Source organism: Nerophis lumbriciformis, linkage group LG36 (assembly GCF_033978685.3).
Source record: "Nerophis lumbriciformis linkage group LG36, RoL_Nlum_v2.1, whole genome shotgun sequence".
In the NCBI taxonomy this organism is placed as follows: Eukaryota; Metazoa; Chordata; class Actinopteri; order Syngnathiformes; family Syngnathidae; genus Nerophis; species Nerophis lumbriciformis.
Window position 1 is genome coordinate 9,939,498 of NC_084583.2, and position 15,195 is coordinate 9,954,692.

General features: G+C 37.4%; 1 protein-coding gene across 3 annotated transcripts in view; it reads right to left on the reverse strand.

Moving 5' to 3' along the window:
- ccdc88b (coiled-coil domain containing 88B) overlaps positions 1 to 15,195 on the reverse strand; it is a 231,135-nt gene that overhangs the window by 113,026 nt on the left and 102,914 nt on the right. For all 3 annotated transcript variants that reach the window (XM_061930450.2, XM_061930449.2, XM_072912467.1), the window contains 2 exons: positions 12,420 to 12,989; positions 7,852 to 8,031 (listed from right to left, as the gene is read on the reverse strand). In XM_061930450.2, coding sequence (XP_061786434.1) covers positions 7,852 to 8,031; positions 12,420 to 12,989 — 750 coding nt within the window. The remainder of the gene's footprint in view (positions 1 to 7,851; positions 8,032 to 12,419; positions 12,990 to 15,195) is intronic.

Genomic DNA, 15,195 nt, shown 5'->3' on the forward strand with positions numbered 1-15,195 from the left:
ATGAGTGCCTTCCATTTAGGAAGTTGCACCTTATTGTCGCACCCTGACTCAAAGTAAGACTTCATTCCACTTAGAGATGAAATCATTGTGTTGCTTTGACGCATTCGAGAATATTTCACTGCCCAGTAATGAATCAGTCCTTACAGGAATTTGCAATGGATTGCGCAAATTCAAAGGCAACTTTGTCCAACGCCCACAACTTCCCTCACATGTGTTGCTTTTCTGACATTGACTTGTTTCTTCAGCATTGTCCACACCTTTAAGTCAGGACTTTGGGAAGGGCATTCTAAAACCTTCATTCTAGCCTGATTTAGCCATTCCTCGACCACTTTTGAGGTGTGTTTTGGGTCATTGTCCTGTTGGAACACCCAACTGTGCCCAAGACCCAACCTCCGGGCTGATGATTTTAGCTTGTCCTGAAGAATTTGGAGGTACTCCTCCTTTTTAATTGTCCCATTTCAAGCAGCAGTTCCATTGGCAGCAAAACAGGCCCAGAGCATAATACTACCACCACCATGCTTGACGGTAGGTTTGGTGTTCCTGGGATTAAAGGCCTCACCTTTTCCAAACATGTTGCTGGGTATTGTGGCCAAACAGCTCCATTTTTGTTTCATCTGACCACAGAACTTTCCTCCAGAAGGTCTTATCTTTGTCCATGTGATGTCACCCTCCACCATCGACTGACACACCCTCCACCATCCACTGACACACCCTCCGCCATCGACTGACACACCCTCCACCATCGACTGACACACCCTCCGCCATCAACTGACACACCCTCCGCCATCGACTGACACACCCTCCAACATCGACTGACACACCCTCCAACATCGACCGACACACCCTCCAACATCGACTGACACACCCTCCGCCATCGACTGACACACACACCGCCATCGACTTGACACACTTTCCACCATCGACTGACACACCTTCCACCATCGACTGACACACCCTCCACCATCGACTGACACACCCTCCACCATCCACTGACACACCCTCTGCCATCGACTGACACACCCTCCACCATCCACTGACACACCCTCCACCATCCACTGACACACCCTCCACCATCCACTGACACACCCTCCGCCATCAACTGACACACCCTCCACCATCCCCTGACACACCCTCCAACATCGACTGACACACCCTCCGCCATCGACTGACACACCCTCCGCCATCGACTGACACACACACCGCCATCGACTTGACACACTTTCCACCATCGACTGACACACCTTCCACCATCCACTGACACACCCTCCACCATCGACTGACACACCCTCCACCATCCACTGACACACCCTCCGCCATCGACTGACACACCCTCCACCATCCACTGACACACCCTCCACCATCCACTGACACACCCTCTGCCATCAACTGACACACCCTCCACCATCCCCTGACACACCCTCCACCATCCACTGACACACCCTCCACCATGGACTAACACACCTTCCACCATCGACTGACACACCCTCCACCATCGACTGACACACCCTCCACCATCCACTGACACACCCTCTGCCATCCACTGACACACCCTCCACCATCCACTGACACACCCTCCACCATCCACTGACACACCCTCCACCATCCACTGACACACCCTCCGCCATCAACTGACACACCCTCCACCATCCCCTGACACATCCTCCAACATCGACTGACACACCCTCCGCCATCGACTGACACACACACCGCCATCGACTTGACACACTTTCCACCATCGACTGACACACTTTCCACCATGGACTGACACACCCTCCACCATCCACTGACACACCCTCCACCATCCACTGACACACCCTCCACCATCCACTGACACACCCTCCGCCATCAACTGACACACCCTCCACCATCCCCTGACACACCCTCCACCATCCACTAACACACCCTCCACCATGGACTAACACACCCTCCACCATGGACTAACACACCCTCCACCATGGACTAACACACCCTCCACCATCCACTGACACACCCTCCACCATCCACTGACACACCCTCCACCATCCACTGACACATCCTCCGCCATCGACTGACACACCCTCCAACATTGCCTGACACACCCTCCGCCATCCACTGACACACCCTCCGCCATCGACTGACACACCCTCCACCATCGACTGACACACCCTCCACCATCGACTGACACACCCTCCGCCATCGACTGACACACCCACTGCCATCGACTGACACACCCACTGCCATCGAATGACACACCCTCCACTGACACACCCTTCACCATCCACTGACACACCCTCCACCATCCACTGACACACCCTCCACCATCCACTGACACACCCTCCACCATGTTCCCTATTCCCTGTTCCTGTTCCCTCTCCAGTAAAAGGGTAAGTAGTTTGTTTACTTTGTGGAATTCAATAGTAAAGGTGTGACAGTTTGACCCTGGGACGGATGAAGTAGTCCCATCACAAAAGCAGCGGTGTGATGTATTTCTGTAAATCCGGAAAAAGGAAGTCATCTTTTTAAGAGAAGCTGCAGAGTTACGACATTAAATATCAACTTCTGCTTTTTCGGATCTTATTTCCTTTCTTTGTCATTCTTCTTCCCCCTGAGGGGGAAATAAACATCTGTCATGGTCATAAACATGTTTGATGTTACGACTTGCACAGAGTGTGTGTGTGTGTGTGTGTGTGTGTGTGTGTGTGTGTGTGTGTGTGTGTGTGTGTGTGTGTGTGTGTGTTCTTGTATGTCTACCCTTCTTGAGACATGAAGAAGGAAAAGTATCTTCCATATGAGGAGGTGTGAACAAGTGATGACATAAATCATGGTCCCAATAACAATGCATCTAATAGACAATGTCTCATTTGCACCCCTGCTGGTCAAAATGAGGTTGGTCCCAAAAAGGAAGGATTTCTCACATGGACTGTGTGTCGCATTTAAAAGTGCTCCCCGTCTGGTCAACATATGAAATAACAAGTGTGTGTAAGAAATTGAAATGTGCCCCCTTTGGCCAAAATTAATTAAAGAAATAAAATAAATATGTATAAAGAGACATACTGTAATAACTGGAAGAAAATAATGAAGATTAAAAAACAATTACCAACAAAAATGAATAAAATTTCCAAAAAAAAATGAACTAAAAGCAGTCTTTTTCTCACAATGTGTCGACTTTTTTCTCATAAAATTGGGAACAATTTCTCATGTTCTTTCTGTTTCTGTAATATTGCAATATTTTCTCGTAAAATTGTTACTTTTTAATGTAAAATGATAACGTTTTAATGCAAAATAGTGACATTTGTCATATCAAATTCTGACTTTTATCACAATATTGCAAATTTCTGTGTCGTTCTTGTAAAATAGTGACATTTTTGGAGTAAAATGATGACTTTTGTCATCATTTTGCCAAGTAAAATTCCGATTATTATCAAAATATTGCCAAAATTTTAAAGTTTTCTTATAAAATTGTGACTTTTGTCGAGTAAAATTACGACTCTTTTCATAAAACTGTCAACATTTTAATCTTTTCTTGTAAAATTGCGACTGCTATTGTGTAAAATTCCAACTTTTATCATAACATTGCACAAATGTTCAGTTTTTCTTGTAAAATTCTGACCTGCATTGAGTAAAATGAGGACTTTTACTATAATACTGCCCAAATTAAAATGCGCACTCTTTGGCCAAGGTTAATTTAAAAAAAATAAATAAATATGTATATAGAGACATACAGTAATAACGTGAAGTAAATAATGAAGATTAAAAAACAATTACAAAAAAAATAAATGAACTAAAAGCAGTCTTTTTCTCAAAATGTGTCGACTTTTTTCTTATAAAATTGGGAACAATTTCTAATATTCTTTCTGTTTCTGTAATATTGCAATATTTTCTCGGAAAGTTTTTACTTTTTTATGTAAAATGGTTACGTTTTAATGCAAAATGGTGACATTTGTCATATAAAATTCTGACTTTTATCACAATATTGCCAATTTGTTGGTTGTTCATGCAAAATAATGACTTTTTTTGAGTTAAATTATGACTTCTGTCATAATTTTGCCAGGAAAACTTCCGATTAATACTATAATATTGCCAACATTTTTTCAGTTTTCTTACACAATTGTGACTTTTGCTCGAGTAGAAATACGACTCTTTTCATAAAACTGTCAACATTTTAAGCTTTCCTTGTAAAATTGCGACTGATATTGAGTAAAATTCTAACTTTTATCATAACATTGCACAAATGTTCAGTTTTTCTTGTAAAATTTTGACCTGCGTTGAGTAAAATGAGGACTTTTATTATAATACTGCCAAAATTGAAATGCGCACCCTTTGGCCAAAGTTAATTAAATAAATAAAATAAATATTTATATAGAGACATACTGTAATAACGTGAAGTAAATAATGAAGATTAAAAACCAATTCCAAAAAAAATAAACTAAAAGCAGTCTTTTTCTCACAATGTGTCGACTCTTTTCTTATAAAATTGGGAACAATTTCTAATATTCTTTATGTTTCTGTAATATTGCAATATTTTCTCGTAAAATTTTTATTTTTTAATGTAAAATGATTACGTTTTTATGTAAAATGATTACTTTTTAATGCAAAATGGTGACATTTGTCGTATCAAATTCTGACTTTTATCACAATATTGCAAATTTCTTTGTCGTTCTTGTAAAATAGTGACATTTTTGGAGTAAAATGATGACTTTTGTCATCATTTTGCCAAGTAAAATTCCGATTATTATCAAAATATTGCCAAAATTTTAAAGTTTTCTTATAAAAGTGTGACTTTTGTCGAGTAAAATTACGACTCTTTTCATAAAACTGTCAACATTTTAATCTTTTCTTGTAAAATTGCGACTGCTATTGTGTAAAATTCCAACTTTTATCATAACATTGCACAAATGTTCAGTTTTTCTTGAAAAATTCTGACCTGCATTGAGTAAAATGAGGACTTTTATTATAATACTGCCCAAATTAAAATGCGCACTCTTTGGCCAAGGTTAATTTAAAAAAAAAAAAAAAAAATGTATATAGAGACATACAGTAATAACATGAAGTAAATAATGAAGATTAAAAAACAATTACAAAAAAAATTAATGAACTAAAAGCAGTCTTTTTCTCACAATGTGTCGACTTTTTTCTTATAAAATTGGGAACAATTTCTAATATTCTTTCTGTTTCTGTAATATTGCAATATTTTCTCGGAAATTTTTTACTTTTTTATGTAAAATGGTTACGTTTTAATGCAAAATGGTGACATTTGTCATATAAAATTCTGACTTTTATCACAATATTGCCAATTTGTTGGTTGTTCTTGCAAAATAATGACTTTTTTTTAGTTAAATTATGACTTCTGTCATAATTTTGCCAGGAAAACTTCCGATTAATACTATAATATTGCCAACATTTTTTCAGTTTTCTTACACAATTGTGACTTTTGCTCGAGTAGAAATACGACTCTTTTCATAAAACTGTCAACATTTTAAGCTTTCCTTGTAAAATTGCGACTGATATTGAGTAAAATTCTAACTTTTATCATAACATTGCACAAATGTTCAGTTTTTCTTGTAAAATTTTGACCTGCGTTGAGTAAAATGAGGACTTTTATTATAATACTGCCAAAATTGAAATGCGCACCCTTTGGCCAAAGTTAATTAAATAAATAAAATAAATATTTATATAGAGACATACTGTAATAACGTGAAGTAAATAATGAAGATTAAAAACCAATTCCAAAAAAAATAAACTAAAAGCAGTCTTTTTCTCACAATGTGTCGACTCTTTTCTTATAAAATTGGGAACAATTTCTAATATTCTTTATGTTTCTGTAATATTGCAATATTTTCTCGTAAAATCTTTATTTTTTAATGTAAAATGATTACGTTTTTATGTAAAATGATTACTTTTTAATGCAAAATGGTGACATTTGTCATATCAAATTCTGACTTTTATCACAATATTACAAATTTTTGTGTCGTTCTTGTAAAATAGTGACATTTTTGGAGTAAAATGATGACTTTTGTCATCATTTTGCCAAGTAAAATTCCGATTATTATCAAAATATTGCCAAAATTTTAAAGTTTTCTTATAAAATTGTGACTTTTGTCGAGTAAAATTACGACTCTTTTCATAAAACTGTCAACATTTTAATCTTTTCTTGTAAAATTGCGACTGCTATTGTGTAAAATTCCAACTTTTATCATAACATTGCACAAATGTTCAGTTTTTCTTGTAAAATTCTGACCTGCATTGAGTAAAATGAGGACTTTTATTATAATACTGCCCAAATTAAAATGCGCACTCTTTGGCCAAAGTTAATTTTTTTTAAATAAATAAATATGTATATAGAGACATACAGTAATAACGTGAAGTAAATAATGAAGATTAAAAAACAATTACAAAAAAAATAAATGAACTAAAAGCAGTCTTTTTCTCACAATGTGTCGACTTTTTTCTTATAAAATTGGGAACAATTTCTCATATTCTTTCTGCTTCTGTAATATTGCAATATTTTCTCGGAAAATTTGTACTTTTTTATGTAAAATGGTTACGTTTGAATGCAAAATGGTGACATTTGTCATATAAAATTCTGACTTTTATCACAATATTGCCAATTTGTTGGTTGTTCTTGCAAAATAATGACTTTTTTTGAGTTAAATTATGACTTCTGTCATAATTTTGCCAAGAAAACTTCCGATTAATACTATAATATTGCCAACATTTTTTCAGTTTTCTTACACAATTGTGACTTTTGCTCGAGTAGAAATACGACTCTTTTCATAAAACTGTCAACATTTTAAGCTTTCCTTGTAAAATTGCGACTGATATTGAGTAAAATTCTAACTTTTATCATAACATTGCACAAATGTTCAGTTTTTCTTGTAAAATTTTGACCTGCGTTGAGTAAAATGAGGACTTTTATTATAATACTGCCAAAATTGAAATGCGCACCCTTTGGCCAAAGTTAATTAAATAAATAAAATAAATATTTATATAGAGACATACTGTAATAACGTGAAGTAAATAATGAAGATTAAAAACCAATTCCAAAAAAAATAAATAAACTAAAAGCAGTCTTTTTCTCACAATGTGTCGACTCTTTTCTTATAAAATTGGGAACAATTTCTAATATTCTTTATGTTTCTGTAATATTGCAATATTTTCTCGTAAAATTTTTATTTTTTAATGTAAAATGATTACGTTTTTATGTAAAATGATTACTTTTTAATGCAAAATGGTGACATTTGTCATATCAAATTCTGACTTTTATCACAATATTGCAAATTTTTGTGTCGTATTTGGAGTAAAATGATGACTTTTGTCATCATTTTGCCAAGTAAAATTCCGATTATTATCAAAATATTGCCAAAATTTTAAAGTTTTCTTATAAAATTGTGACTTTTGTCGAGTAAAATTACAACTCTTTTCATATTATTTCCAAAATTTTAAGCTTTTCTTGTAAAATTGCGACTCTTATTGAGTAAAATTCCAACTTTTATCATAACATTGCACAAATGTTCAGTTTTTCTTGTAAAATGTTGAGTAAAATGAGGACTTTTATTATAATACTGCCAAAATTATAAGTTTTTCTTGTGAAATTTTGGCCTTTTTCTTGTGAAATTCCAACTCATTTTTCACAACAAGCTTTTTTTATATTTGCATAGTATGTATATATTATTAATGTTGTAAATACACTTCTTTATATATCTAGAAAGGGTGGTCCTAAAGAGAGAGCCATTATTCTCAGGTCCCAAGGAAGGTAAGAAATAGAAGTGTGTGTGTGTGTGTGTGTGTGTGTGTGTGTGTGTGTGTGTGTGTGTGTGTGTGTGTGTGTGTGTGTGTGTGTGTGTGTGTGTGTGTGTGTGTGAGCTTTCCAACCTTGCGCTGGGTGGTGCGCAGAGCATCCAGGGAGGTGCGCAGGGTGTCCCGGTCTCTCTCCAGTGCCGCCCGCTCGCCCTCCAGGCTGGCAATGAGTGTTGTCTGCATGCTGTGAAGTTCTGCTTGGCTACGCAGACGAGTCAGCTCCTCCTCCGCTACCTGAGCCTCGGACTGCAGCACCTGAGCACCCATATGGTAAACATGTTGTCATCATCACTACACATCTACAGATGGTAGAACATGTTGTCATCATCACTACACATCTACAGATGGTAGAACATGTTGTCATCATCACTACACATCTACAGATGGTAGAACATGTTGTCATCATCACTACACATCTACAGATGGTAGAACATGTTGTCATCATCACTACACATCTACAGATGGTAGACATGTTGTCATCATCACTACACATCTACAGATGGTAGACATGTTGTCATCATCACTACACATCTACAGATGGTAGAACATGTTGTCATCATCACTACACATCTACAGATGGTAGAACATGTTGTCATCATCACTACACATCTACAGATGGTAGACATGTTGTCATCATCACTACACATCTACAGATGGTAGAACATGTTGTCATCATCACTACACATCTACAGATGGTAGAACATGTTGTCATCATCACTACACATCTACAGATGGTAGACATGTTGTCATCATCACTACACATCTACAGATGGTAGAACATGTTGTCATCATCACTACACATCTACAGATGGTAGAACATGTTGTCATCATCACTACACATCTACAGATGGTAGAACATGTTGTCATCATCACTACACATCTACAGATGGTAGACATGTTGTCATCATCACTACACATCTACAGATGGTAGACATGTTGTCATCATCACTACACATCTACAGATGGTAGAACATGTTGTCATCATCACTACACATCTACAGATGGTAGAACATGTTGTCATCATCACTACACATCTACAGATGGTAGACATGTTGTCATCATCACTACACATCTACAGATGGTAGACATGTTGTCATCATCACTACACATCTACAGATGGTAGAACATGTTGTCATCATCACTACACATCTACAGATGGTAGAACATGTTGTCATCATCACTACACATCTACAGATGGTAGAACATGTTGTCATCATCACTACACATCTACAGATGGTAGACATGTTGTCATCATCACTACACATCTACAGATGGTAGAACATGTTGTCATCATCACTACACATCTACAGATGGTAGAACATGTTGTCATCATCACTACACATCTACAGATGGTAGAACATGTTGTCATCATCACTACACATCTACAGATGGTAGACATGTTGTCATCATCACTACACATCTACAGATGGTAGAACATGTTGTCATCATCACTACACATCTACAGATGGTAGAACATGTTGTCATCATCACTACACATCTACAGATGGTAGACATGTTGTCATCATCACTACACATCTACAGATGGTAGAACATGTTGTCATCATCACTACACATCTACAGATGGTAGAACATGTTGTCATCATCACTACACATCTACAGATGGTAGAACATGTTGTCATCATCACTACACATCTACAGATGGTAGATATGTTGTCATCATCACTACACATCTACAGATGGTAGAACATGTTGTCATCATCACTACACATCTACAGATGGTAGAACATGTTGTCATCATCACTACACATCTACAGATGGTAGAACATGTTGTCATCATCACTACACATCTACAGATGGTAGAACATGTTGTCATCATCACTACACATCTACAGATGGTAGACATGTTGTCATCATCACTACACATCTACAGATGGTAGAACATGTTGTCATCATCACTACACATCTACAGATGGTAGAACATGTTGTCATCATCACTACACATCTACAGATGGTAGAACATGTTGTCATCATCACTACACATCTACAGATGGTAGACATGTTGTCATCATCACTACACATCTACAGATGGTAGAACATGTTGTCATCATCACTACACATCTACAGATGGTAGATATGTTGTCATCATCACTACACATCTACAGATGGTAGAACATGTTGTCATCATCACTACACATCTACAGATGGTAGACATGTTGTCATCATCACTACACATCTGCAGATGGTAGACATGTTGTCATCATCACTACACATCTACAGATGGTAGAACATGTTGTCATCATCACTACACATCTACAGATGGTAGAACATGTTGTCATCATCACTACACATCTACAGATGGTAGACATGTTGTCATCATCACTACACATCTACAGATGGTAGAACATGTTGTCATCATCACTACACATCTACAGATGGTAGAACATGTTGTCATCATCACTACACATCTACAGATGGTAGAACATGTTGTCATCATCACTACACATCTACAGATGGTAGAACATGTTGTCATCATCACTACACATCTACAGATGGTAGACATGTTGTCATCATCACTACACATCTACAGATGGTAGACATGTTGTCATCATCACTACACATCTACAGATGGTAGAACATGTTGTCATCATCACTACACATCTACAGATGGTAGAACATGTTGTCATCATCACTACACATCTACAGATGGTAGAACATGTTGTCATCATCACTACACATCTACAGATGGTAGAACATGTTGTCATCATCACTACACATCTACAGACGGTAGAACATGTTGTCATCATCACTACACATCTACAGATGGTAGAACATGTTGTCATCATCACTACACATCTACAGATGGTAGAACATGTCATCATCACTACACATCTACAGATGGTAGACATGTTGTCATCATCACTACACATCTACAGATGGTAGAACATGTTGTCATCATCACTACACATCTACAGATGGTAGAACATGTTGTCATCATCACTACACATCTACAGATGGTAGATATGTTGTCATCATCACTACACATCTACAGATGGTAGAACATGTTGTCATCATCACTACACATCTACAGATGGTAGAACATGTTGTCATCATCACTACACATCTACAGATGGTAGACATGTTGTCATCATCACTACACATCTACAGATGGTAGACATGTTGTCATCATCACTACACATCTACAGATGGTAGAACATGTTGTCATCATCACTACACATCTACAGATGGTAGACATGTTGTCATCATCACTACACATCTACAGATGGTAGAACATGTTGTCATTGCAATGAAAGACAGGATGTTTATGTAACTTCATCTTTTTTTACATCACATTCGTCACATTTTGGAAAACATGAATCTTCACAGGTGATTACTCTCTCGCAATATTAAGATTATCTTAAGAAAAGACCCCAATATTTGTGCACAAAGTCATCACTTTTTTAAGGTAAGATGACCAACTGTGAACAATTATGAAGTTGCAGCATTTATATGTAATTTTATTGTAATGAACTATAAAATAACAATTATGAAGTTGCAGCATTTATATGTAATTTGATTGTAATTAACTATAAAATAACAATTATGAAGTTACAGCATATAAATGTAATTGTATTGTAATGAACTATACATAATTATGAAGTTACAGCATTTATATGTAATTGTATTGTAATGAGTTATAAAATAACAATTATTGTAATTAACTAAAAAATAACAATTATTAAGTTACAGCATTTATATGTAATTTTATTGTAATTAACTATAAAATAACAATTATGAAGTTACAGCATTTATATGTAATTTTATTGTAATTAACTATAAATTAACAATTATGAAGTTACAGCATTTATATGTAATTTTATTGTAATTAACTATAAATTAACAATTATGAAGTTACAGCATTTATATGTAATTTTATTGTAATTAACCATAAAATAACAATTATGAAGTTACAACTTTTATATGTAATTTTATTCTAATTGACTATAAAATAACAATTATGAAGTTACAGCATGCATATGTAATTTTATTGTAATTAACTATAAAATAACAATTATGAAGTTACAGCATTTATATGTAATTTTATCGTAATGAACTATAAAATAACAATTATGAAGTTACAGCATTTATATGTAATTTTATTGTAATGAGTTATAAAATAACAATTACGAAGTTACAGCATTTATATGTAATTTTATTGTAATTAACTATAAAAAAACAATTATAAAGTTACAGCATTTATATGTAATTTTATTGTAATTAACTATAAAATAACAATGATGAAGTTACAGCATTTATATGTAATGTTATTGTTATGAATTATAAAATAACAATTATGAAGTTACAGCATGTATATGTAATTTTATTGTAATCAGTTGTGAAATTACAGCATTTAGTTGTAACCTGATTGTAATGAAGCGTAAAATCACAGCTCTACAGTTACAGTAAATCCCTGTGAAGACACTTCACAGTAAATGACTGTGAATGTTATTGTAATACAATTATTACACAAAGGCTGTCATTATTATCAGTGCATGCACTTGTGTTATTTTCCTGAATGAAATCCACTTTGAGAGTGTCACATGGTGTCCATTTGTCTTGTCTCCACCGGCCACTGACAGCCATTATTACCTCTACCAATCCCACATTGAATTCCACCATCATACCTCCATCTGCCTGCGGGCCTCCTGGAGATTGTCTGCAGCGTTCCTCAGGTGTTGCATCTCAGCCTCCAGGAGCGCCAGCCTCTGCTCAGCCTTCCAAGTCTTCCTGCTCTGCACGCCCAGCTCGGAGCGCAGGTCCTGGGCCACCAGCGCCTGCCGGTCAGCCTCCTTCTGGGCCTCATGGAGAGAGTCGGAAAGACGGCCGACAGCCTGGTCTGCAGCCGGGGGTTCTTCACGGGTTTCTCGATCTTCCGGCTGTTGGTGGATGTCTAATGGTGCCTCCTCTTTTTGCATATCTACCTGGTCCCCCTCTGCTTCTTCTCTACCTTTGTGCAGGATCTCCTCACCCGCTTTCCCTCCGACGTGGAGAACCTCTTCCCCGACCCCCGCTTCCCTCTGAGTCACAACCATTTCCTGCCGTCGCTCCTTCTCCTCCATCAACCTCACCATTCCTTCCCCCTCGCCCCTGCAGGATTCGGACCCCTGGACCCCCCTCTGGACGTCCTCCTGCTTGGCTCGCAGCTCTTCCAGCTGCCGCTTCAAAGTGGCGTTCTCGTTCTTCAAGTTGTGGAACTGCAAGGTACAAGGCCGGAGAACTGTCAGAGGGTTTTGAATTGTTCTTCTTTTTCCTGAACATGAAAGCACTCAAACGTGTTCTCTTTGTCGGCCTACTACAGACCCCGTTTCCATATGAGTTGGGAAATTGTGTTAGGTGTAAATATAAACGGAATACAATGATTTGCAAATTCAGTTGAATATGCTACAAAGACAACATATTTGATGTTCAAACTGATAAATAATCATTAACTTTAGAATTTGATGCCAGCAACACGTGACAAAGAAGTTGGGAAAGGTGGCAATAAATACTGATAAAGTTGAGGAATGCTCATCAAACACTTATTTGGAACATCCCACAGGTGTGCAGGCTAATTGGGAACAGGTGGGTGCCATGATTGGGTATAAAAACAGCTTCCCAAAAAATGCTCGGTCTTTCACAAGAAAGGATGGGGCGAGGTACACCCGTTTGTCCACAACTGCGTGAGCAAATAGTCAAACAGTTTAAGAACAACGTTTCTCAAAGTGCAATTGCAAGAAATTTAGGGATTTCAACATCTATGGTCCATAATATCATCAAAAGGTTCAGAGAATCAATCTCTAAAGGATATCACCACATGGGCTCAGGAACACTTCAGAAAACCACTGTCACTAAATACAGTTGGTCGCTACATCTGTAAGTGCAAGTTAAAGCTCTACTATGCAAAAGCGAAAGCCATTTATCAACAACACCCAGAAATGCCGCCGGCTTCTCCGGGCCCGAGATCATCTACAATGGACTCATGCAAAGTAGAAAAGTGTTCTGTGGTCTGACGAGTCCACATTTCAAATTGTTTTTGGAAATATTCGACATCGTGTCGTCCGGACCAAAGGGGAAGCGAACCATCCAGACTGTTATCGACGCAAAGTTGAAAAGCCAGCATCTGTGATGGTATGGGGGTGCATTAGTGCCCAAGACATGGGTAACTTACACATCTGTGAAGGCACCATTAATGCTGAAGGGTACATACAGGTTTTGAAACAACATATGCTGCCATATAAGCGCCGTCTTTTTCATGGACGCCCCTGCTTATTTCAGCAAGACAATGCCAAGCCACATTCAGCACGTGTTACAACAGCGTGGCTTCGTAAAAAAAGAGTGCGGGTACTTTCCTGGCCCGCCTGCAGTCCAGACCTGTCTCCCATCGAAAATGTGTGGCGCATTATGAAGCGTAAAATACGACAGCGGAGACCCCGGACTGTTGAACGACTGAAGCTATACATAAAACAAGAATGGGAAAGAATTCCACTTTCAAAGCTTCAACAATTAGTTTCCTCAGTTCCCAATCGTTTATTGAGTGTTGTTAAAAGAAAAAGTGATGTAACACAGTGGTGAACATGCCCTTTCCCAACTACTTTGGCACGTGTTTCAGCCATGAAATTCTAAGTTAATTATTATTTGCAAAAAAAAATAAAGTTTATGAGTTTAAACATCAAATATCTTGTCTTTGTAGTGCATTCAACTGAATATGGGTTGAAAATGATTTGCAAATCATTGTATTCCGTTTATATTTACATCTAACACAATTTCCCAACTCATATGGAAACAGTGTTGTAGTTCAATACCAGGAAGAGAAACAAACAAATAGGAATTTAATAATAATAATAATAATAATAATAATAATAATAATAACAGTGCAGATTGATTCAAATCATTCTAGGCAGGTCATAAAAATAGTCTCGTCTCATGTAACCATATAAACTACCGGCTAAAGAGAATGAAGGCTTGGTGCTTTGAAGTAGACTATTTCTTAATACGCTTGTCAATCATAATTAATGTTGTTGCCATGTAACACATAGGACAACTGATTCATTTCTGTACGGCTTTTTTTTTCTTTCTGAGAGTGTAGTTTATACCCGGGCTATTCAACTCGCACCCTGGAAGCCGGTAGTGCCGACATACCGCCCCCCCCGAGTTTAGTTCCAAACTTGGTGGGCAAATATTTGTGCAGCAAATTCCTAAAAAAAAAAGGAGAGTGCTCCCGTTGCAAAGAGGAACCTGGACCACTGTAATCATAGACATGTTCTAAGGGTACACAGCATGGAGAGCTACTGCCTACTGGCGCTGACGAGACGCGGAGCCGCCATCTTGGAGTGGTGATCCGCTCCACTCAGTGCAATTCATTTGGCAATGAACTGTCAGCGCATTTAATTCATTTTACCTCACTGAATACCACTGATTTTC